At 44.2% G+C, this 26422-nt stretch overlaps 1 protein-coding gene across 4 annotated transcripts in view; it reads right to left on the bottom strand.

Moving 5' to 3' along the window:
* Nucleotides 1-2061: 2061 nt before the first annotated feature.
* Nucleotides 2062-26422, bottom strand: part of SLC38A6 (solute carrier family 38 member 6) — a 93351-nt gene continuing 68990 nt past the window's right edge. For 3 of the 4 annotated variants that reach the window (XM_032344404.1, XM_032344405.1, XM_032344406.1), the window contains one exon: nt 2062-2460. In XM_032344404.1, the coding sequence (XP_032200295.1) occupies nt 2233-2460 (228 nt within the window). In that variant the 3' untranslated portion in view covers nt 2062-2232. Of the gene's footprint in view, nt 2461-13390; nt 17022-26422 lie in introns of those variants that run through there. The other variant, XM_032344403.1, reaches the window with a different exon arrangement.

Below are 26422 nucleotides of genomic sequence, written 5' to 3'. Positions count from 1 at the left end.
GGGCAAGGGGCAAAGCCCACCTAGAAGATGGGGGCAAGGGGCTGGTCGATGTGGTCTACAACGGTCTCTCCCAGGGCACCCAGGGGGGAAAAGAGAGTCTCTGCGTGTGAGTCCCAGGCAGACAGAATAATCAGCACACACCCTGCCCCCATCTCTCTTGCCCTCCTTGGATCCCACAGGGCATTTTTGCATCTGGACCATTTCTGTGACCTAGAGCCAAACCGAGCCCCCCTGGTTGGGGACCTCACTTTCCCAGTGTGTGGCTGTGGCTATGGCTGGAGGATAAGCCCCAAAGCAGAGAGCGTGTCCAAAGCTTCCTCTGCACCCACCGCCTGTGCTGCTGAATACAAAGCTGGGCTTGTAGTACGTGCTTAGTAAATCAGAGCCGCACACGAGCTGGGTTGTAGAGATGAAGTGTGGGTGGGATCCACACAAACACATATTGAAAAATCACCGGCTCTGGAAGAACAATTGTCAGGCCCATTTCCTGCTGCAGACGGAGCCAGGAGACGCTCGGGGCTTGGCAACCTGACAGCTGAGGAGCAGCCAGGGAACGGAGCAGGAGACAGAGAAAATGAGCCCTGTGGGTCTGGCCTGGCCCCATCAAAAGCAGACTTGGGGCAAAGTCTCTCTTCCCAGATTCAGGGGCCAAGGTGGGGTGGGTGCTGGCTCTGTTTGCTCAGGTCTGCTGCGAGCCAGAGTTGGGGGTGGTTAGGGAGGAGGCAGCAGCATTTTGGAAGCCGATGGCTCAGCCTCAGGCCAGGCAGAGCTTGAAGGCACAGAGACGGTCACCTAAGGGGAGAGCACACACGTGTCTATTATGGCACCTGCCATACCCCAGACCCTCCTCTGGTAGAAACTGTCTGCCCTTGACCGAGGCTGGGCTGGAGCGAGAGGTAGGCACCGAATGGACCCACAGCAAGCACCTGCCTTGATGACAACCTGTCTATAGGCTAGTCATTGACATATCCGATGGACACTTGGTCCTCACCTCAAAATCCTCTCTACCCCGAAGACCTGAAGGGTAGAAGACCTGAAGGGAAATGTTCATTTCATTTCCCTTTCGAAGGAATGCACATGAGACTGAGTTCTAGCCAATGTAATTTATAGGAAAGTCTGATAGGGGACTTCTAGGAAAAAGAAAGTGACAAAGACAATCTCCCCTATTCCCTGCACGCCGTGTCTCGATGTGACGTTGCTGCCATCTTCTTACTGCCAGAAGTTAAACCAACACCAAAGCTTCTAGCATAGGCGTGGCAAGAACTTCAGTCTTTGAGGAGATAGCTGAGCCCCTAAAACAGCCGGTCTCCACGTTCCCAATCCCAGTACTCCAGTTGTAGGAGGTGGTAAATGCCATTATTTAGGTCTGCTTCCCTGGGGTTTCTGCTACTTACAGCCAAGAACACCCTATTTGATATGACCTGAAAGACAATAAGCGAAGTTGGATAGACAGTCCCCCTCCAGGACGTGAACAGGATAGGTAGCCCACCAGTGGTTCAGGAGAGAACTTCAACTGGCACGCAAACTTTTTTTTTTTTTTAAGATTTTATTTATTTATGAGAGAGAGAGAGAGAGGGAGAGAGAGCGAGCACAGGCAGACAGAATGGCAGGCAGAGGCAGAGGGAGAAGCAGGTTCCCTGCCGAGCAAGGAGCCCGATGTGGGACTCGATCCCAGGACGCTCGGATCATGACCTGAGCCGAAGGCAGTCGCTCAACCAACTGAGCCACCCAGGCGTCCCGGCACGCAAACTTTTAATAGTTACATATTTATCATCTACTCATTTAAACCTATAAGGAGAATATCAAACCTGTGACACCATGTTTCTTTTAAAAATAAAGTTTCTTAGGGCCCCTGGGTGGCTCAGTTGGTTAAGTTTCCAACTCTTGATTTTGGCTCAGGTCATGATCTCAGGGTCCTGAGATTGAACCCTTGGGGGGTGCCCAGTGCTGGGCAGGGAGCCTGCTTAAGATCCTCTCTCCCCCTCTGCCCCCACCCCTCCCCACCCTCCACTCTCCCCCCTCACACACACACATTCGCTGTTTCTAAAAAAAAAATAAAGAATAAAATAAATTTGCTTGCACAAAGGAGAGCATAAAACATAAATGGTACAAAGTGAAATATGATACACGGAATGTGAGTCTGAAATGTCAGTAAATTAGATCAGAGGCTACTGAGGAATTAGCCAGTGAAGAGAGAGAGGGAGGCGCAGGAACACTGAGAGGGGGAGACATTCAGCTCCACAACGACCAGCTAAGGACCCTCACGGGCCGTGCCTGGGTGGAGGCTGGGGACGCCGTAGAGAACAAGGCGCTGTTCCCGGCCCTGCTGCCTGCAGTCCAGCGTGGAGGCAAACATGGACCAGGTAACCTGACAACACGCCATCCAGTTCCCGTACCAGGAAATTCCGTAAGAGACAAAGCGGTGTTGGGAGTGTGTAGAACAGAAACACCTGACTTCACCTGGAGGGAACAGAAAGGCCAGAGAGGGCGAGAGGTAGAAAGGAAAAACTCCCCGGAATGGCCGCTCTCATCGGCCCACCTCAGCTCAAGGCGGTGAGCATCCTTAAAATAAACTTTTGCTTAGGAGGCTGTTAGGGGCTAAACTGCATCCCCTCAAATGTTCAGGCACTGACCTCCTAAACCCCAGTACTTCAGAATGTGACTGCATTTGCAGAGAAGCTGTTTAAGAGGTATTATATTAAAATGAGGTCATCAGCACAGGTCCTAGTCCAGTATGACTGGTGTCCTAATAGGAGGAGAAATTTGGGTCCAGAAACACATGAAGAGAGAAGATAGTGTGAAGATAGCCCCCAACAAGCCAGGGAGAGAGGCCTGGGACACATCCTTCCCTCACAGAGCTCAGAAGGAAGCACCCTGCCGACACCTTGATTTTGGACTTTCAGACTCCAAAGCTGTGAGACAATGATTTTCTGTTCCTTGAGCCCCCCTCGTCTGTGGTACTTGGTTTCATCTGCCCTCGAAAACAAACACAGAGGCCTAAGTGGGTTTTTGTCCTTCACAGTTAAAACAGCCCAAAGGACCCTGAGAGCACATAGACCTGAGTTTGGGAAGGGAAGATCCTGGCCAGGGAGGACTTCACAGGGCAGTCCCCTCCGGGTCTGGTAGGCCTCAGGGTCTTCCTCTTTCCCTTCTCTCCCCCAAACGGGAAGTCTGGAGCAGACACCCGTCTTCCCTCCTGGACAGGGAGGAACTGGTAAGGAGAACCCCCACTCCTGCCAGGTTATGGGCTCCCTGGCCATAACCTTGGATCACTTCTAACAGTGCTGCAGGGACAACGGGGTTTACTGCCAGGAAGAGAAACCCCAGGAAGCCAGCCTTTCTGCTTCTCGGGGTAGTGGGGTGGAGTGAGATTCTCCAGCCATGACTCATGCAAGGTTTCATGGGGAAGGGAATTTAAGAGAGTCATAACGACCATACTGAAAAGCAGTTAAGCCCATTTTCATGGCAGCATTACACAGAATTAAAAACTGGACGATTTGATCCTATTTTGCGACCACAGCTGCCGTGAACTATGCACAAGCAAACTGGACGGGGTGAGCTTCGTGCTGGGACTCAGGCTGGGCACACGGGCTTGTGGGAGGCGGCGTTTGAGCTTCAGCCGAAAACACCCCCACCCCTCCATTCCCTTCCTATTCCTCAGACTCCTCGAAATCACATGGCCATCTACCCCTTGTGGGGGGACACCAGGATAGCCAGCCTGTGCCAGAGGGAGAAAGGTCGAGGCCTCGGCAGACCAGACTTCAGAGACTCACTCCTGTCCTTGTGCGAAGAACCTCCACTCCACCCCCAACTCAGGGTTGCTTGGAAGGTGAAGAATTTGTAGCCATGCCTGCCTAGAGCCAACCAGCTTTTCCTGTCCCAGGGTTTCCTGAGCAACACCTCCCACAGCAGTGAGACTTGGGCAGACAGCATTGAGGAAATCCTGGAGAAGTGAGGGGCCCAGCAGGAAGGAAAATGGGCTCTTTCACAGACGACAGGAGATTGGCAGGTGCTAAGTGGGGGGAGGTGTGGGGTTTAGCCAGAGTTGTGCCACACACCGAGACTCAGAAGCAGCTCTGGGAGCTGAGCAGTCAGTATGTTCCTACTAGCGGGCTGGCCTCAGTGCTTCCATCTGTCTGACCACATTTATTGAGTGTCGAGTGTTTACAAAGTGCAATTCTAACAGCAGAGGAAAACTTTAATATTAACTAGGAGATTACACTTGGATGTCCCGGTCTTTGAACTTGGTCTGGATGAGCAGAAGCATCCTACTCATTCTTTTAATGGAGTAAGCAAGGGGCAGGAATGAGCATGGAAATCAGAATTATTCATCGGACTACTTCCACTGTCCCTGAGCCTATCCAAGCCTTCTTTATTTTGTACTAACCTGGCTTCCAAAGTCAACCAACGAGCATTTGCTTCGTGACCTGCTGGGGCCCATAAGAGGATTTTTTTCAACCTAACACGCTCATCTGTGAGCAACCACTAACAACACAGGCATTGTGAGGAAGGGCCCCGGACTTTTGAGGGCAAGGAGAAGCTGCTCACCCACTTCCTCACACCATCCTTGAAGGTTACCTTCTTGCCCACGTGATGGCAGCAGGAAATGTTCTTAGAAGCAAGAGCAATGAAAGAGACCATATTCTCCCAGCAACCCCCAACCGCACCACTGTCCCAGATAGGGAAGGAAATGCCAAAGCAGCTTCCCCCCAACACATCCTAAAAAGTTATTTCTAGTAACTGCCAGAACTATGTGTCTGACACTGTACAGTTATTCTGATTTCCACAATTCTGCATGGCCAGTGGTATCTCCCCATTTTATAGACATGAAAGTACAATGAGCAGACCAAATTATGGCCCAAGGCACACAGCAGGATTTAATGCAGAAACAAAGGCCCGCCTCGAAATTGCTCAGTGTTTCCATAATCAGTGATTACAACCAATTCAAGAATAATAAATTTGGAGTGTGTCTGAAAGGGAGTCAGCAGCTATAAATAAACACACATGGATATTTCTCTTGAGCAAGCTCCAGTAAATTTTAAGGAGTCACAGTTCTACCTGGAATCTGTTTTCCAGCAGCCAACGGATCTTTCCCTGGGCATCACAATGCAAGAAGAGTGAGGCCATCAGTACTGTTTCCCTGGGTCCTGCTGTGCAGCGACAATTTATTCTAGAAACCACACTGCAGAGCAGGACCAAAAATAGAAATGCAGGTTTTGCATATTTCATTCCTTAATGCTAGCACTTTGACCTTGTCCATAGTGGACCGGAATGGCTGCTGTGATTAATCCAACTTTATTGACACTTGATGTGTCCCTAGTTGGCCTGAAATGCCAGGTGCCTCAAAGGTGACAGTTACCTTCTGAGCAGCATCTACGTCAGAGTCTAATATTTTAAGCACATTTACCTCCCTTGATGCAGTGAAGGTTTCTAAGCTTCAGTGGGCACGGAGAACGAATGTGTTCTCCAAGGCCCAGGTCATGATCGAGCATGGGTTTTAACAACGTTTTGAAATGGGGAGGATGACTAAGGAGATTTGATATGGCCTTCGTTAACAACAGGTCAATTTAGGTCAATTCCTGAACCTGATGGTCTGGGTAGTCAATTCTAGCAACCAAGGCTGGATTCTCATAACAGACACAAACCAGAGGCTGAGAAAGCCCAGCTACCAAGGCACAGGCAGATCTGATGGTGGAAACGGAAGGCACATCAGCAAAGCAAACTGAGAGGCTCTCCGTCTGGTCCCACTTGGCCCCTGCAGATGTCTGACTTTCCACTTTTCAGCATTCACCCCCTCTAGTGAGTACAGTGCTTCCCAAATGACCATGACAGTCAGTGGCAAAATAAAGGTAGTTGATTTTTTATAAACCAATTATGCTCCAAGGAAAAGACTACCCTTTCCACTATTGGATGTTGTTAAAGAAGTCTTTCTTTTAGGAAGGACTGATGATGCTAGGTAGGAATTTGTTTTCTTTTTTTAATGTTCTCACTTAGCAAAATAAGAAGTTAGCCCTTTGCCAGGGGTTGCCAAAATGTTTACAGATTTCACTGGTCTGGGGAACCTCTGCATTAGAACATCATCAGAAAGCTTGCCGGGAGAATGCAGATAGTAGGCAAGTCCAGACATGTCCCGTGACAAGGAGCTTGCCAGGTTCCTTTCCCTCCAGAAGGTCGAAGCCTGACTTCCTGAATTCAGTGGGCACAGGGAGGGCGGGCCCTGGGGCCAGGGAACCAGAGGTCATGCTGAGAGGGGAGTTGGGCAAACATTTTGTATTTACTTTGTGATTCTGCCAAGGCTCTTCCTAGGTGCCTCTCCGCGAAAAAAGACGAAAGTGAATTCCCCAAAGAAAAGAAAAGGGCAACGGGGCAGATTACAGTCTGGAAGGCAACTGTTCTCATGGATCATTTACCAGCCTTCAGTGTTCTCTATCTCTCCAAAGCCCTAAATACAAGGAAATTGCCTCAAAATGAAGCAAGAGCAAGCATAGTTAGTACTCGCTGTTCTCCCGACCAGGAAAGTTCTTCCTCAACCTCTTCCAGCTTCCAAGGCCCAAATCAAACTTCTTCCAAAGACGGGTCCCAACTTCCTGAGGTGGCCCCAAACCCCACCTCTCCTGGGCCCCCAGCACTCTCCATTCATACTTCTAGGACAGCCTGGCTCATTCTTACATAGGTCATTTCCTTCTGATTCGGGAAACAAAGTTAAAATCTTGGCACTTTAATAATAACCTAGGCAAGGCCCACCACATGCCTGGCCCTCCTCTCAGCAGCGGTGTCAACACATCCATCCTCTCAATAACCCAGCGGCTCAGCAAACCCGGCATTACCCTACTTTCATAGCTAGAACCAGACCCCAGGATCTTCCTGCCTCTGCTGCCTGACCCAGTGTTGGTCACAGTCAGTGCCTACTGAGAGAAGCGTGAGCTACAAGGCAGTTGGATTTGCCTATTTGGGGTGTTGCCAAACCAAGGAATATAGGGCTGGTCTAGATAATGTTTAAGAGTTTTCTCCAGCTGTTCAGTTGTGGGAACTTTAATTAACTTGCACACTCCATAATCGTATTATTTGTGTAAATATATCAGTACACTCGTAATTTACCAGTTTATTGATCACTGACTGATAGCTAAGGGTGGGTACACAGTTCTCTCACCACCTTGAATCTTGTGAAGTTGTAGGAGTGTGTACAGAATTAGTTATGTGTGTATGAGTCCCAAAAGGATTAGCAAATTAATACATTATGCCTGTGTCAACACTTCTATTTTTAAACTAAACTATTTACTTACTTAACTAACTTTTGGCTTTACGGACAGCTGTTAGTACAGCAAACTGGTGTTTAATGAAGCAAGAAAAATAATAAACCATATTGATGTTATTTCCCAAATAAGTGCTTTTTAAAAACATCTCTTTGCTGGGAAGGCAAAAATGGAGCTGGAGAAGAGACAAAGAAATGCAATAATATGGTCAAGAAAATGGAATAATTTCTATGCAGCCAAAAAAAAAAAAAAAAAAAAAGAGGGGGGTCCTTTTTCCTGGAAAGATGAGGGATGAAAGAAAATGTGATAAAAAGCTCTAAAATTGGGGCGCCTGGGTGGCTCAGTGGGTTAAGCCGCTGCCTTCGGCTCAGGTCATGATCGCAGGGTGCTGGGATCGAGTCCCGCATCAGGCTCTCTGCTCGGGGGGGAGCCTGCTTCCCTCTCTCTCTCTCTTTCTCTCTCTGCCTGCCTCTATGCCTACTTGTGATCTCTCTCTGTCAAATAAATAAATAAAATCTTTAAAAAAAAAAAAAAAAAGCTCTAAAATTGTGAAAGTTACACAAAGAAGATAAACATGAAGAGTTGCTTCCAAATCCCAAAATCACAGCATCACTTTTTTCTTTCTACCTTGGAGATCAATGTAAATACAAGCACCTACCAAGAAATAATACTGCTTACATATTGAGAAAGAAGATAAAAGGTAGTACTAACTTTTTACACAGTGACAACTAGTAAAAGCTAATTGGCTTAGAGGTGGATGGATTAAGGCGACTTGTAAATTATGAAGAGAAAACAGTATGTGGGAGGAGGGGAGGTATTTTCTATGTTGATGAGGCAGACACTGTTGCCAGTAACTCTGCCCTCTATCTGTCCTTCCTCAAACCAAATATTATGCTGGATGGACCATGAATCAATGTACCAATATTGGTACCAATGTACCAATCAGTGTACCAATATTACACTTCTACCTTTCCTATTGTGTTTCTGTATCAGATGATGAATTTGACTTTTGCCAGAATATATATAAAAGCTGTCCCCCGCTGACCAGTTTCATTGCATTACTATTCTATAAAAACAATCATCTTCTAATGAAAGGGTCTTAATTTAGTGACAAATGATAGTCCTTCTGAACAGAATTACCAGCAGGACATTAATTCATGCAAAGGCCTTTTAGCTGATCTTAGGAACATTAGCCTAAGTTTTGTCTTGGGCCACAACACCTCTCCACCCTTCTCTCCCATGACCCCAGATCACTGAGCTGCCATGTGTTCCCGATGCAAGAGTCCTGTAAATAAATGACCCCTCTGCTCATAAACTCACCTTGGGCTGGGGACAATGAGTCCTGGCACCAAAGCCATGAAGGTGCCCACAGGGACACATTCTAACATTCACAAGAGGACAATGAAAAGGACTGGAACCCCTTCTTGGGTTCTGGCTCAAAGTGCTGCTGCCTTTCCTCTGGCTTCTCCCGATAGCCTTCTCTTAGCAGATAATCACATCTCACCCTTTAGAACATGTACTTGATATTAACGTTACACCCTCGCCTAGCAGGGCGGCCAGCTTTCCCGTGGTGGCTGGGTGAGGGTGGCCTTGGTCCACAGCAGGGACTGTGCCAGCGCCTTCAGGTCCAAATAAAATCTTGGAGATCTTTGCCTTCAGTGGTAATTATTCTGGCAAAGATCCTTTATACAGTGCTCTAAATGTTAGCCCTTCAAAGCAGAAAATGACTCTGTGGAAAGTCTTTTGTGTTTAAAAAAAAAAAAAAAGCAGCAGCAGCAGCAGCTTTAGTAAAGGCATAGCAGCTTTGGAGATAGAAAATGTATATTTTTACAGGCCATAGTGAAACCCACTTGCGTAGCTAAGAGCTATTGCACATACCCATTCGCCTTCTTCAGTGACCTCCCAGGATTCAAGCTCTCAAACCAAATATAGTCTTATGTGTTCCCAAATTAGTTTTTCTCAGGGCTAAAGAGAAATTCCCCTAAAGCCCCACTTTTCCAGAATGCAGCACCCTCTCTCTGCCCAAGAAAAAAATACACTCAAAACTCCATTTCTCGATATTAGGGCATATTATGGATATGAAATCTTGGTCCAAATCCCCATGGTCATATAAAACATGTCACAGAATTGCGTTTGGGGGCATGGAAGAGTGTTACAAAATAACTATTTCCCCATCAGAGCACACTGGGAAATGTTTGCTGACACCTTCACTTGAACCCAGCAGGTTCCCTCGGAAGAGTTTGGCAAAGAACAGGCCCGTCCATAATGAGGTGCTGGAATTGGTTAAAAATTTAATATGAATTTACAAAAATGGTCCATCCTAAAAATCAGACCTCGGGCCCGCACAGGGGCGTCTGTGCGGGCTGCATGGCTTCAGCTTTCGGTCTGTGAAATGTCCTGAGTCAACCAAGGATCATCGCCTTGTGTTGGTCACTCCTTCTGTTTCTAAAGCAGTCTGTGGAAAACATCAAGAATTTTTTTTTCTTTCTTAAAATTTTTGCCTTTATTCCCCCTCCCGGAAAATTCTTCCTGAAACTGTTGGTGATTTGTTTCAGAGGATTCCAAGAGATTCCTATTTGCAAGGGCCTTGGGAGCACAAGTCAATAGGTGTGATAATTGCTGGTTCCTCTTGGAGAACGGTTTCCTCTACACATCGTCTACATACTCTGGGCTGCCCGGTCATGCCCTATTGCTCCAGAACCCTCAACTGCCCTGTCTCTGGCTTTCCTCTATGGCCAGATTGAAGAGAGAGGACCACAACGGTGGCCGAGGGCTTTCCTCCCCACTGCCCTTCTCCATCAGGTTAGGCATTCTGATTTTCAACCACTCAGGGGCTCTCAGTTCCAGATTTGGTCATTTTCCTTCCAGCTCCCATGTCCTTCACAGAATCCCCTTCCCTTCTCTACACACACATTCACACACTCACTCAAATCACACAAAACTCTGTCTAGTTCCGTGGTCTTAATTTATAAGTGGAGTGATGGTTGCAAATTAGTTATTATAGTCGTCCTTCCAAAGCAGACTGCATGCATTTTAATCCCTTAAGATTCTGGGAGTCTTTCTTTTACTTCTAATGGTAGAATTTCAAGGCACCAGAGCAAAGGGGCAAAGTTTTGAGGCAGGCTGGCCTTTGAGCATTCTTCCAAGCACAACACCTACTTTGGCTGCTATGTTCAGATCATGGGGATGGGAGTTTCAACACATTATGGGACGTAAATTAGTCTACATATTTTAACACCTTTTCAATCAGAAAAGGTTTTTGTTTTTTTTTCTTGGAGAGTTTGGGAGATGACAAACTTGATAAAATGATTCTAACATGCATTTAAGAGAATAAATATATGAGAATAGCCAAGAAAAGATTTTTTGAAAGGAAGAGGAAGGAGAAGATACATGCTTGATTAGATATGAAAACATGAGTTCCACTTCTGTCCAGTGTGCCAAAAGCTGAAAATAGTGCCTCTCCCATCCTCACAAGCACAGAAAGTCAGATAAACTACAAAATCATAGATTTTCCTAAACCCATCAGAGAGCTAAGCTCATATAGAATCAAAACACATGAAATCTATAGAAAGACAGCCCCTCCAAGGAGAAATGGGACACAAGCAAGGGCCTTCTTGTGGTTGAGTATATGAAGAAAGGGACCAGGAACCATACAAGCAGAAGAAGATGAAAGAGAAGAAGAAGAAAAAGAAGAAGAAGAGAAAGGGGGAAAAAAAAGAAAAGAAGAATTCAGCTACAAATTGTAATAAATTGTTAAAGGCTAAAAGTGGGCTAGCCTGAAAGTATAGCACCCCTGGGAGTCGGAAATACAAGTGGAATTTACACCCACTTGCAGGCTTTCATCAGAGGCCTCCACCCACTGCTTGAGAAAAGACTGAAAGGAGGGCAAGAGACCAAAGCAGCTCCCCTCCGTGGTGCAGGTCTGTGGGAGTGTGAAGCAGTGTTGCTGAGGGAAAGGCACAGATTTATACCCAGACTCTTCGCCTTAAGCCACAGGGGAAAGGCAGTGAACTCTGTTGCCCTTGGGCATAGATGAAGACCCATTATAGCTGGGAGAAGGGTAAGAGACAAAAAAATCCTCTATTTTGGGGAAAGGGAAAGGAGAGAGTCCTGGACTCAAGATTCTATAAGAAGTCTCTCACCAACAGGAAAGGGACAGGACACATTCTCCTGCATAAGACAGAAGGCATAGCTCAACTGCCATGGGGAAAAAGGGCAGAATTTCTGAGTAAGCCCCACTCCTGAGACCCAGATACACAAGGGCAGTCTGGGACTGCACCGGGATGAAACCCACCCACACATCCCAGCACCCAGTAACAAGTAATGGCAGTCTACCCCACAGGCTGGGTGCAAGAGCATGGAGAAAGAACTCTCTGAGGCAGAGGTACAAAGGTTGAAAACTGCAGCTGAAGAACGAACACCGAGAAAAATACCTTTGATATTCCAGCCATGATCAAAAACATAAGGTAATGCTGAAGGAATTTGAATCTGGTCATGCACTGAATACTAACATAACAACAACAAAAATCCAAAAAGCAAACAAACCAAAAAAAAAAACCAGAACCAAACCCAAGCCCAGCTCAAATCCTGCTATATTCATTCAATCTAACAGAACAAGGTAAATGTCTATTTCCAGGCACAAATTTTATTTACTTTAACTTTCTGGACTACATACAATGTTGCATCAATAAAAAATTAGGAGAAACATAAAAAGGGGCGGGGGACAACCCACTGTCAAGAGACAAAGTAATCAATGCAACCAGACTGAGACAATCCAGATAGAATTATCAAATAGGGAATTTAAAATAACCAATATATCAATATATTAGAAGCCTAGTGGAAATGAACACATCAAAATTTTTATCAGAGAAATGAAAACCATAAGAAAGAATCAAGTAGAAGTATCAAAAGTAAAAAAACATAGCAAAGATGAGGAATGCCTTTGACGGGCTCAAAAATAAATTAGACACAGCTGAGGATAGAAACAGTAAACTTGAAGGAAGGTCAATAGAAATAACCAAACTGAAACACAAAAAGGAAAAAAAAAAAAAAGCCCAGAGAATCCAAGAGCCATGAAACAATATCAAATACTCTAATCGGAATTCTAAAGGCGGGGGAGGGGTGGCAGGGAAGGGAGAGAGAAAAAAAAAAGAAAGAGAGAAAGAGCAAAAAATTGAGCTAAAGAAAGAAAAAATGAGACAGAAATATTTGAAAAGATAGTGGTCAAAATTTTCCAAAACTAATGAAAGACATCATGTCGAGAACCCCAGGCAACATAAATACAAATGAATAAAAAGGCCAACACACCAAGATACATTATTTTCAGACTTCTGGGTTTGGATTATACATATATATGTTTGAAAATAAAGAAACCTAAAGAAAGATCCAGATGGTTTCGCTGGACAATTCTATCAAAACTTTAGAAATTACCACCTATTACATGCAACATATTCCAGAAAATAGAAGAGAGCATGACACATCTCATTTTATGAGGCCAGCATTATCCTGACATCAAACCAAAGGTAGTTTAAAAAACTATTAATATCCCATATGAATATTGGTGCAGAAATCCTTTAAAAAACAAGAGCTATATAAAAAGAATACAGGGAATAAAGACCAAATAAATGATAAATGTCTAAAATTGCTCATGTCAATATTTAAAAAGTGGAAATTTGGGTGGAAAAATAAAGAATAATACATCAGAAAAGAATGGAGTTTATCCTGAGAAAGCAAAACTAATTCAATATTTAAAAATTGTCTTCCACCATATGAACAGCATTTTTAAACACATATATGCATTGCTACTTTTTCCTCTTGTCATTTGTCTTTTCAGAACAATTAAAAAATTTGTAATGTATTTTACCTTCAATCATTCAATTCTCAGTGCTCTTCGTGTCTTAGTTCTGGCACCTGTTCCTGCTTGAAGAACTTCAACATTTCTTGCAGACTACATCCCAAGGCAATAAAGTCTTAGTTTTCATTTTCTGAATTTCTTGCCCCTTGGTTAGGGTGGAGGGTTTTGGTTTTTCTGTATCCTTCCCTCAGTTTTATCAGGGCTTTAAGGAAAATGAGATTTTGTCCTATCTCCTGCAGATTAAGGCTTTTGTTCCAGAAGGGGTGAGGAGGGCTGGGGAAGGCTGGTTTTAGGTCCCTCCACAGTGGGTATTTTTCCCCTCCCTGGACTGCCCCATGGAGGGATTCTTTCCCGGGACTTTGGCCAGTCTTTTCTGTGAGTGTCTGATGGGCTTCACGGAGAAGAGCCTGCAAAACAGATGCAAACTCCCTTGTATGTGTGGTCCCAGGGGCTCACACTCCCTCACCAGCCCCCACTCATTCTCTGCTAACTCGCTCCCTACTCCAGGTGACTTCTGTTGGCCACATCAGCCCCCGGGGAGGCAAGGGCTCGTGGCCTGCGCTTTTCCACCCGCCCCCACTGACCCTTAGATTTCAGCCTAGTTGCTTGCCCTGTAACCTCAGCTCTTGGAGGGGCCCCTTGGAGCTTGTCGGAGTTTGTTTACTTTAATAAGAGTGGAGGTGAGGGTCCTTCTATACGTCTACATCTTGAGCGTTTTATATTCTTCATACCTGGCTAGCCCACACGGCCATTTCATTCCTCAATAGGCTTTTCATACTCACAGGAATACCTGTGACAATCGCACGAGCACGGACGTGCTCCCACCGGCCTGGAGGGAGCCCCCTTCCAGGAGCCAGCCTACCCTGTGGAGAGCCAGAGGTCCAGCTGGGGAGGAAGCCGGGGTCCTCAGTCCCGCACTGGGAAAGGTCAGTAGAGAACACAGCTTGCAGAGAGCGCAGTCAGGATGCAAGTGACCTTCTGGGGCCCTTGGATTTCCAGACTCTGTCTCAGTCTCCCGTGCCTGTTTGTGCCCCCACAGTTGTCCTCTAGGAGCCTGGGACTGGAGAGCGCCCTCTGCAGCTGGGGGCGTGGAGACTGTTTCAGTCTCGGCAGGTGACGATAATGTGGTTGAGAAGCCATGTTTACTGGCAATAGAAAACGGGATCCAGGAGACACCCTGTGTTCCCACTCCACACTGTGTACGTTTTTCGGGATCTGAGCTGCTCTGGCTTCCAGCTGGTTCATTTGCCTTCACTCTCTAACAAACAGGAGGGACAGGACAGAGAGAGGCCTGTTGTTTGGATGGGGTCTGTATCAGTTGAAAAGGAAGAGTAGATTTCTCTCTTTCCTGTTAGTGAAGAGCGAACAGGGGCAGCTGAGCAGCCAGCGGAGCTCCTCTCCTTTACCACACTCAGGGCTGTGCTTCAAAGTAAAAACCACCATGCTCTTGCTTTCGAAGACGTCAATGCTCCGTGCATATTTATCAATGAAATTGCTTACAGAGAGGCTCTAGAAGAGCCCTCTGCTTTTTTGTAGGGTTTGAGACTCAGTGGATTCATACTTGCCTCCCACATTCATCTCAAAATACCCCCCTAAGGAGGTAGACTTCGTGATCTACGCCTCACAGATAGGAAAATCGAAGCTCATAGGAGTAAGGACCACAGTCACTGGGCTCCTAAGGAGGAGACATGTCTTGGAGTAGCCCTAGAGCGCTTGATGCATTCATGCAATGGAGGGAGTTGACATGGGAGCTGCTTTCTGCAACCTACATCCTCGCCTTTGTCCCTAAGCCCTCTTGTTGGAGTCTAAGCTTGTCTCTCAGTCAGGAAAAAAGAAAACAGGTGATATGTTCAAAAGGAAAGTGTAGTAAAGAAACTTTACACAAGGTAATAAGCAGGGTTTAAGGAAATCACTGAAGGACAGTGAAGTATGTTCCTGGCCAATGTATGAGTTTGCTAGGGCAGCTGTAACAAAATAACACAGACTTGTGGCTTCAACGATAGAAATGTATTTGCTCATAGTTCTGGAGGCTAGAAATCCAAGATCAAGGCGTTGGCGGGTTTGGTTTCCTCTGAGGCTTCTCTTCTTGACTTGCAGATGGGCGGACGCCTGCTTGCTGTGTTCTCACATGGTATTCCTCTGTAAATGAGCATCCCTGGTATCTCTTTGTCTAAGTTCCTTATTCTTGTAAGGATGCCAGTCAGATTGGATAAGGGCCCATTCAAGGTCCCATTTTAACTTAATCACCTTTTCAAACGCCCTATCTCCCAAGTCCAGTTACAGTCTGAAGTAATGGGGGTTAGGGCTTCAATATATGAATTTGGAAGAGGACACAACTTAGCCCATAACAGCTAGTAACAATGAGGGAGAGGTAGTTATTACTACCTTATGACTGAAGGGGCAAAGAAGAAGCCCCCAGCAAGGATGGCTATATGGAGAGGGCCACCTGACAGGAGTTGTGCCTTCAGTAGAGAGATGCAGCCAACATGGCCTAGCAGAGAGGGGGTGTGGAGGGGTAATTACCCTGACATCACTTTTCTTTCCTCTCTGACCTCCCATGGGTGTCTTTCTTTGGCTGAACCCAATGGAAAGCCAGAGGCAAACAAACCCACTGACACAGTCCACAGGGGTCTGCCTCCTTGACTGAGAGCAGCATGTGAAAAGTTGAGGGGCAAGTATGAGATACTCAGCATGGCTTACAAAGTGCACACTAAGGTTTGCTTTGAAGTGATGGTGATTTACAAGAGGGGCATTCAATTGCCTGGTTTTTCAATTATTCCTAGGTGTGTTCAATGGTGAGAGAATACTGGGGAAACAACTGTTGTCTGTAGGGTCATTCTGAGAAGACATTTCCTAAGAAAACAGTCTTCAGAGATGTCTTCTCTAGGGCTGGGGGCAAGAGCATCATTCATGTTACTTAAATAGACAGTAGAGAAGGGTCAGGGATGACCTGGGTTTCTACCCTCTCGTCAGAGCCCTTCCAGTCGGAGTCCAGGTGTGTTCATGACTGCTTGTAATCATGCCTCTAAGGCCTTTACTTGTGCTGCTCCCTCTGCCTGGAGTGCCCTCACACTCCTTTTCACTGGCTGACTCACTTACTCTTCAAGAGGGTCATCCACTCCCAGAACGCTTTCTTGGACTTTCCCGCCCACAGTAGGTGCCCCTCAGCATGCTGCCATCATAGCCAATGTTATCTCCATTGTAATGCTTGTTTGCTTGACTAAAACAGACATTCACAGAATGAGAAAGCCCAGTGGGGGGACCCATGGCAACAGGCCTTGGCCCAAAATCAAAATCAAGACAGTCAGCAGGACTGTGGGACATACTCTGACTTTCCTGTAAGGTAGGGAGACTCTTACTGCAGATGTAATAGGCAGACCAGTTTTCTTGTTTTAGCTATGTGCCAGGGGACAGTTGCAAGTGAAAGTGGTGGTCGCCCAAAGATCTCAACATTTTAATACATTGAGGACACATGTTAATAGGTAGGACACAGCACAGATGAAGGTGGAGGGGGTTAACTGTCCATCCATCCGAGCATACCCTCAAGGGCCACTGTGCTTGGAGGTCAGCGGGTTCAGAAAAGCACCAGCAGCGGTCCCTGTGCCGTCATTACTGCCAGCCAGGCAACAGAGACAGTGCATGTGCACGTGGGGCCTGACCCAGCACTACCGCGTGCTCCCCTGAGGGGTCTCCCTGAGGCCCAGCTGGTCTCACCCATGCAGAGCTAAGTGGCACAGGCAACATAGCACGGCTCCACGGGTCTGTCACCTGCTTCAGTGCTTCAGAACTGGCCTTTGGAATCAGTCCTCCACCCTGACTCTGACCAGTTCTGACAATGGACACAGTATTTAATCTCTGTGAAGCGATTTCCTCGTCTGTACGACGGAAGCAATAGTGTCTTTGGCATGTGGTTGCTGTGAGAGTAAAACGAACAAGTAGCACACATTAAATACTCAGCAATTGTTAGTTGCCTTATTTTACTGACGGAAGTACTTAGGGGTTCAGGAGAAAGATCGCCATGGGCTGGGTGGTCAGGAAAGGCTTGGCGAAACATGAGAAACTTGAATTGGGCCTGGGAAGGTGGGTTTGGAATGTCTGTGGATGGTGAACAAAAGGGTGGGCCAAGCAATGACCCCAAAACACTGGCCAAAGTAATCCTACGGCCTCTGGGCTCAGACCCTTGTCCAATTTACTTTGGTTTTTATTCCTCAGTCAAGCCTCCCACCTCAGGCAACCGCCCCCTCACAGCTCCTGCTTCCAGGTCTGGCTAATTCCCCTTGTGCTCGAAACCTCCATGATTTGCTACATGCCATGTGGCCCTCTAATTCCATCCCAAGGCTCTAGAGGTGCAGATCTGCAAACCAGCGTGATTAGCCACCACTGCTGGCTTCCCGTTCAGCATATAAATCTACTGCCTGGGATTACCTCATGCCAGAAAACCGAAATCCAAGTCAGATGGTTAAAGCATTAATAGCAGTGAGTGTTGTAAAGACTCAACAATGCGAACCTTCCCAAAATGAACCATCCTGACCTCCCTTGCGCTGACAATGCGTGTGTGACATCATGTGTAAATGAGCCTTAAATTTGAACCAGGTGCCGAGAGCTGTCTGGCGTCTCCCGGCTGCTGTATTAACCACTAACATGCACAGGGGGATTCTGAGGCAGTAAAATGAAGCGAAACCGATGGCAGTGACCAGTGCTGGGGCGCAGCAGCTGTGGCAGTGAATATTCAAATCACGCCCACCCTGTTGGCCCCCAGGCCCTGTAAAGCTTATTTCCGGAGGGCTGGGGAGCCCAGGGAATTTGGCTGGCTTCTCTCAGTGACAAAGCTCCACCATGCAAATCAATCCATTCTGACTTGATTCTCAGGCTTGATTCTGGGCTGTTTGGATTTGCATCCGTGAGGCAGGACTCTGAAGCTCTGTCTAAAGCAGTAGTTGGTGGTGGTCAAAGTTGGTCATGCAGGAACAGGCAGCCTAGGAGAAATTTTTGGAGGGCACAAGTTCCAAAGAAGAGGGCCACAGCTCCAAACCCTCAGGTGCTATGGCTTCCTCTGGCCTGGGACCTGGAGATGAAAGTGTGCCTTTGTCTGTGCGGCATTATGGACTCCCCTGAGCTGGGCCTCTCCCCACAGCAGGTTACATGACAAACAGGCTCTGGAGATCACGAAACAAAATTTGGAGGGCTGGAATGAGGCGTGTATGTGACCTACCATTGCTAGTCATAGGTCCCAGAGAGTGGATGAAGCAGGTAAAAGTGAGTTAGGAGGAAATGAAGCCTGGATACAATTAAGAGGGTTTTTGTTTTTTGTTTTGTTTTAATGTTGTTTATGGTGCCCGATCCCAGGTTATTAAGGGCATGACCATGTTAGCAGCCTGCATTCCTATCATCACTAGAAACTGGAGGCCTGTAGAAACTGAGACACTGAGGATAGAAAGAAGGCTTATGAAATAATTGCTGTCTTCGTGGATACTGTTCTAGAAGCTCTATACATGCTGGTAAAAAGAATGTGGAGCCCAAGATGGGTGAAAGCCCACACCCCACATATCCTATAGATCTTCAGCTCCAAAGAAACCCTGTGTTATTGAGGGCAAGCTCTTAAACCAACACTCACCAAGTGCACTGCACTGTACTGTGAAGTTCGGGGGTGGGGAGGCAGGATGGGAGGCAGGTCCCAGACACAGGATATAAAGGGTCTGCTAGACAGAGTATATTTTCTAAAGCCTGTTATAGTATGGTTAGATATAAATATACAATAATTTGCGTATTTCATGATGTAAGGAAATTAAATGTAGTACCAAGATGTTAAAGATGGGTTTCCTGGAAACAAATATGAAGCAAATAATTTCATATTAGAGTCTTAGAAGTCCCTTCAGAAGAGGCAAGTATTGAGTTAGGTTTTGAGGAAGAGGAGGAACTTTGGAGAGGAAAGAGAACATAGCATGTATGGCTTTGTGCAGAATTGTGGAGGCAGAACCATGGCGAGTCCCTTGAGATGCCAAGGGTTATCATAGGATCTGAAGGCATGGGGGATTTCCCACAACTCCAGGAACAGTTCCTCATGCCCCCTAAAGCTGAGACTTTAGAACAAATTAAGTGTGGGTTTTTAGATGACCAGCCCTTGAAAGCAGAGCGTGCTTATTCTCATACAGCTTTTGGAAGATAAGGATGGTGATAGGCAATGCAGAGAAGCAATTAAGATCACTTTTGGAACATGCCTTATTCAAAAGCCTTCAACTAAGACTCTACCTTTTGTTTGATTTAAAGCCCAAACTCAGCGGTGCCTGGGTGGCTCACTCGGTTAAATGTCCAACTCCAACTCTTAATTTTGGTTCAGGTCATAATCTAGGGTCATGATATTGAGCCCTACATTACACTTTGTGTTCTGCATGGAGTCTACTTAAGATTCTCTCTCTCCCTCTCCCCCTTCCCTACGGCTCACATGGGTGCATGCTCTCACTCTAAAAAAAAAAAAAAAAAAAGGGCCAAATTCAGCCTGGCTTCCAGAATTCTCTACAATCAGGATCCTACCCCTCGGCTTTCTTTCTCAAACTGTTCATTACATCTTTACTCCTGACAAAATTTTTACTGGTCACTTCTAAAATATACCTTTCATTTTTTTATGCATTTCTTTTTTTTTCCAAGTGGAAATGCATTCCTCCCATTATCATCTCTACTTTGGTTGTCCTACAATTTTACTCAGCTGTTACTTCCCTTGGCAAATCTTTCCCATTCATCCAGGCCATAAGCCTCCATTCCTATGAACTTGTCCAGCAGAGGTTTTAATGTTCCTATTACTCACCAAGCTATGTCATTCTTTCAACAAGTGTACACTGATGTCCAGGGCGCACATGGCATGCACTAAGGCCAAACCCCGTCCTTCCGGGTATTATGATCCTAGTTGTACACAGCTTGCCTCTGTTGGACTGTGAGCTCCAGGAGTGATTGGATTGAGCAACTAAAGGTTAATCACTGTGTGTACTGAGCAATGCCACGCACCTCTATGACAAAATCATCCTTTGGCACATGAGGTTGGAAATGGAGTCTAAGAATTTTCTCTCATCAGAAAATTAAATTAAAATTAAAGTTCTAAACTGCTACAGTATGGCTCTCTGACTTACTGAAAGCAAGTTTCTTTTTGTTTTACTAGAGAAGTGGAAACATTGTGAAATGTTTAAGTAACTGAGTCTGGGAGTGATTAGATATCTTTTGGGGGACTTGATTGAAAAGAAAAAAAATCTGGGAAAACCATTTTTACTTTCACATTAAAATGCATGAATGCAACTCTATTTATTTAGTCTGGTTAGCTAATAAGTTGAGAACTATTCTGGATGAGTGAAAGCAAAGAATTTATTTGAATGCAAATGAATGACAAATCTTTAGACAAAGACATGGGGAGTATCCAAGTATTTGCTTCCCTGTGAAATGTAAATATTATCATGGTATAATCATTACTGATTGACTCGACAGAACATGTAAACCTATGAAGCTTTATAGTAGAAATGCTACTTTTCCTGAATGCTGAAACGTTGGCCAATTTTTTTAAAATTTGTAAACCATTAATTATTTAGATATTTTTCCCTTCCAAAGTTTAGGATCAGCAATTACTTGGGGGAAAACCCAACTAAAAAGGGGCGGGGGATATGTGGCAAGTTTTTAACAAATACAGGCCTATTGCATTTAAAGGACTGTATTATATTTTTATGCTGTATTATGATCTTTCTTTTTTATATTAAAGGATAATGATGATAAGATGGCAAGCATTTCTTAATGCCCTCCATCACTTTGCAAAATAAAAAGCTAGCAATCTTAGGACTGTCCCCAAAATCTATTTTGAAGGTCTAAGGATCCAAAAGAAATCCAAAGTCTGGAAAACAATAAATCAGAATCTTGATGGTCTGAGATATAGATATAGATATAGATATAAAACAAATTTTATTTGTAGAGAGTCATAGAACACAAAATTGGATTTCTAACACTGTTTTTCAAGGGGTCTAAGTTTTCGCAAAGTCTGATTGACAAATACTGGAAAAATATTCCTGCTCTACCAAAAGCCCACATGCCTTTCCTTTGCAGAGAATTTTCCTCTGAAATACTTAACAAAAAAGAAATAATAATGTTGTGGCAATAGACCATGACTCAGAGGACAAAGTGTGGGCCCAGTGCTGTCTGGCTGGCATGAGAGAGCCGACTTAGACTCATGTGCAACATTTCAATGAATAAAGGAGCTTCTATACAGTTGGTGTTAACTATGTATCAACTATGAGCAGATATACTTAGCCATTAGCTGGATATACTTAACCATTAGCAGGATAGTTAAGCACACAAAAATTTGTTTACATTCTGGGTGGGTGACCTTGGGCAAGTCATTTAACTTCCTAACTTCTATAAACTTTAATTTCTAATCTTTTAAAGGGGGGAAATAGCTGTACTTACTTCAGATGACATGTGATCACGTGCTTGGCCTGGTGCCTAGTCCATCCACACATGGGCTGGCTCATGTTTGGGATATTATTTTATGAGACTGAAGACCTCCCATTCACTTAAAATATCAAACTTCCTCGGATATAAACAGAAAACTGACGTAGAGAATGAGGGAACTACAAAAATAGTCTTCACTCTTTCCTCATGGGGGTGCCTTTCCCTAGAGACCCTCTCCTTTCGATTCCTACTTTTACCACCCAACTAGAAGTAGGATCAACAGGTTCTGATCCCAAATACAAAACACCTTAGGTTGATAAAAGGCACGTTCTGGGAGACCAGTCTCTGAGCTACCATGTTTGGTTCTGGAACCCATGGAACCCTTCTAAGGGGAAGAGTTAGAAGCACATAGCTGCCCCAACCCTTGAGATCTACTTCTTTGAAGTTTGGTCTTTTGTCTTATAAAAGAGAGGCATTTCCCTACAAGGACAACTGAAGACTAATCACGAGTGATTTTAAGTCAATGAAATGACATTTGGGTGCTCCTGAGATGGCACCTGAAGTGGCCTCACTTTGAGAGCCAAGCCTAGTTGGTTCAATCACATCTTCACAGGGGGGTGGCCTCATAGCCCTTCTGACATCCCCAGTACTCTGGGAAGAAGCAGCGGCTTACGTTTTTTTCTGGGCGTCACTGGCTTTGAGGTCCACTTTTCTGAGGGTTCTGATCTGGCTAGCACAGATGGTATTATTCTTGTTCTGCCCCATGTGGCTCCAGGGAAGGGTTCTGCACGCACAAGCTGGCTCACACAAGGCATTTCTGTGTATCGCTTTTATTGGTTTCAGGAGACAGAGGCAGGCAAATTAAAGCTGAATATTAGACATTTCTGTTCGTTAAATGCCCTTCAGCCACTTTCACTCACAGGCTCCAGACTCCCACCGCTGGCTCAGCACCCACGGCCTCTTTCTCTCGACTTTTCCTCAACCCCTAAATCCATGCTCTTTTTATAAAGAGTGCTGTAGCTATTTCTTCAACTTCCTCTTCTCCTGCCAACTCATTCTCATAAGGTCTCAACCTTTTTTTTTTTTTTTTAAAGATCTTATTTATTTATTTGACAGACAGAGATCACAAGTAGGCAGAGAGACAGAGAGAGAGGAGGAAGCAGGCTCCCTGCTAAGCAGAGAGCCCGATGTGGGGCTCGATCCCAGGACCCTGGGATCATGACCTGAGCCAAAGGCAGAGGCTTTAACCCAGTGAGCCACCCAGGCGCCCCAGTCTCAACCTTTTTTTAAAAAAATTGAGGTAAAATTCACATAACATAAAACTAACCGTTTTACAATTCATAGGCATTTAGAAGAGGTTGCATCCCCAGTGACTTATCAAGACAGTTTCCTAAATAAAGACATGAAAGATATTTCCTAGTACTAAGAGGAAAAAAATTTTTTTTTAAGATTACATATTTTTAAGTGATCTCTATACCCAATGTGGGGCTTGAACCTACAACCCTGAGATCAAGAGTCGCACTCCACTGACTGAGCCATCCTGGTGCCCCCTGAGGAGAAATTTAGAATGCCAGTTGCTTCCCCTCCCTTAAACCTTGATCTTCCATGGATAGAAGTCTTTTGGCATTTGAGGAAAAGATGCATGAAACAGCTGCTTATCCTTTTGGAGAAAGAGATATAATTTGTGGGGGGAACACGGTTGTGAAACATTTAAAATAGATTTGTTCACAGAGGGTAGTATTTATAAAACTAATTTTCAGCTTTATTTACTACTCAATGGAATATCAGCAACTTACTTGCAAATCATTCATCAAACATATATACATTTATATATTTTTATATATTACATATAAACTTGACATTTGTTCATAGTTGTTTTGGTACCTACATATATATATTTATATGTTTATATATGTAGCAAAACAACTATGAACAAATGTTAAATTTCAGTAGTGGGTATATGGACATATTATTCCAACTCAGATGTATATTTGAAGTTGTTTATAATATAAAGTTGGGAAAAACTCATGGAGAATAGATTTTTATTTAGATAATTTGTACTAAATGGTATAAAAATGTGTTATCCATGTTTTTAGGATATGAAATTTTAGGCTATGAAGGGTACTGGGCCCAAGTCTGGTGTCAGCCACAGTCCTCACACTGATCATTCAAACTAAACAAACCTGAGAACATATCCAAAGATTGGCTGAGCTGAGCAGAGATTATACGGAATCTGAAGAGTGACAGCAATGGCCAGCCTCTCTCCTCAGAATATCAGTCACACCACCTCCTCTCCCAGGAACAGTTCACATGTAAAGGGCACAACTTTCACATGGTGGTCATTAGAGCCATAAGAAAACTCCCTAAACACACAATGAAATAAGATTTTTAACAAATATTTACTGAGCACCGATTGAGTGAACTTACGGTATTAGGTGTTGTGTACAAGCTAATATTTGCAGGACGTGGCTTCTGTTTTGGGGTTAATCACAATTGAGGGAGAGAAGGTGCTTAAATGTGAAAAGCTAAGTAACACCACAAAATGTAAAGAGTAATTATTACATTGTTGGTGAAAATGTAAGTCAGTAAAACCTTTACTGGAGGACAATTTAGTAATAGGTATACAAATTAGAAATATGTATACCCTTTGACTCAGAATTCCAGTTAAATGGGCAGGAACAAAATACTATGCCACTGTAAATAGAGTTAGGCTGCTTGCCTTTTTATTTTATTTTTTTAAAGTAGGCTCCATATTCAGCATGGAGACCAGCATGGGGCTGTAACACACAACCCTGAGATCAAGACCTGAGCTAAGATCAAGTCCAATGCTTAACTGATTGAGCCATCCAGGTGCCCCTAGGTGGCCTGAAATGTGTTGATAAAGAATAATCTCCAAAACAAAAAGTGAAAGGAAAAATAGACAAGTGGGATTACATCAAGCTTAAAAGCTTCTGTGCAAGAAAAGAAACAATCAAGAGACTAAAAAGTCAACTGACAAATGGGAGAAAATATTTGCAAACCATATATCTTATCTGATAAGGAGTTAATATCCAAAATATCTAAGAATTCCTACAACTTAATAACAACAAAAATAACCCCAAATAACTCTATTTAAAAATGGGCAAAAGACGTGAATACACATTTCTCCAAAGGCATACAAATGGCCACTGGGCATATGAAAAGATGTTCAATGTCCCTGGTAAGGAAATGCAAATCGACACCATAATGAGGTATCACCTCACATCTGTTAGGATGGTCACTATAAAAAAAATCAGAAAATAACAAATGCTAGTGAGAATGTGGAGAAACTGGGACCTTGTGCAGTGTTGGTGGGAATGTAAAATGGTGCAGCCACGGTGGAAAACCATATGGAGGCTCCTCAAAAAATTAAAAACAGAATTTACCATATGATCCAAAAATTCCACTTCTGTGTATTTATCCAAAATAACTGAATGAGGTATTCATCCTACCATGTCTATTACAGCATTATCCACAAGAGCTAAGAGGTGGAAACAGCCACAGCCAGATAAATGGACAAAGAAATTGTGGTATATCTGTACAATGGAGTATTATATAGCCTTAAAAAGGAAAACCTACCATATGCTACAACATGGATGAAACTTGAAGACATTATGCTAAGTGAAACAGCCAGTTACAAAAGGACAAATACTGCATGATTCCACTAAGGCAGTGAAACAGCCAGTTACAAAAGGACAGATACTGCATGATTCCACTAAAGCAGAAATACTCATATACACAGAAAGTAAAATGATGGTTGCCACGGCTGGGAGCAGGGGAAAATGAGTTTTTGTTCAATGGACATAGAGTTTCAGTCCTGCAAGATAAAAAAAGTTCTATAGATCTACTGTATGCATAATAATGTGATTATAATTAACAACAGTATTGTACATTTAAAGGTTTATTAAGAGGACAGATTTCCTGCTTTTTTTTTTTTTTAAAACTGAAATTATGTATCTATACATATCTTTTTTTTTTTAACTTTTTTTTTTTTAATTTTATTTATTTATTTGACAGAGAGAGATCACAAGTAGGCAGAGAGGCAGACAAAGAGAGAGGAGGAAGCAGGCTCCCAGCTGAGCAGAGAGCCTGATGCGGGGCTCGATCCCAGGACTCTATACACATATCTTTAAATATCTCTAAGTAAAAAGAAGTCAAGATGCAGAGGACTGCAAGTTTGCCAATGTTGTGTGTGTGTGTGTGTGTGTGTGTGTGTGTGTGTTATATAAACAGATAGTTAGCTCAGCTTAGAATATATTTTGCAAAGATACAGAAAGCTGTAAGAGCAGTTGCTTTCAAGGAGGAAAACTGGATGCTTGGGGCAGATACTGAAGGAGGGAATTTTGTAACTTCTGAATTTGTACCAATTACATTTAAATTTTATCAATCAAAAAATATTAACACAAAGCAATTTATAAAAAAATAAGAAATATATTATAAGGTAATAATGACACACACCAAAAGACTTATCTAAAAAATAAGAGATAAGGTGAAATGGAGAATGAAGTATTTACAAGATGGAATTTGAGCCAGGCCCTGAGAAATGGGAAGTGCTTGGGTAGGCAGAGGAGAGGAGTAAGGACAGGCCAGGTGTGTAAGTAGAAGTCAGAGTGGGGAAGGAAGAAGAAGAGGAGAGGGCAGGGTAATGAAAGGCAAATCAAGTGTTGGTGAGATGGTTTCAGTGTATCACAGAATGTCGGTAAGAGAGAAAAGAATGAAATACAATTTAGTAGATGACACAGGGGAAGGTGGGATTAATGTGGCAGGCAGTGGGGAGCCACAGTAGGCTCTTGATGAAAGCTGAATTCCAAGGAGATCAATGAACACAACAGACAAAATGAACTAAAGGACAGCTGTTAGAAGACTGATGCAGCCA

The sequence above is a fragment of the Mustela erminea genome, chromosome 5 (genome assembly GCF_009829155.1).
Source record: "Mustela erminea isolate mMusErm1 chromosome 5, mMusErm1.Pri, whole genome shotgun sequence".
NCBI lineage: Eukaryota > Metazoa > Chordata > Mammalia > Carnivora > Mustelidae > Mustela > Mustela erminea.
This window is presented reverse-complemented; position numbering and strand designations above follow the sequence as displayed.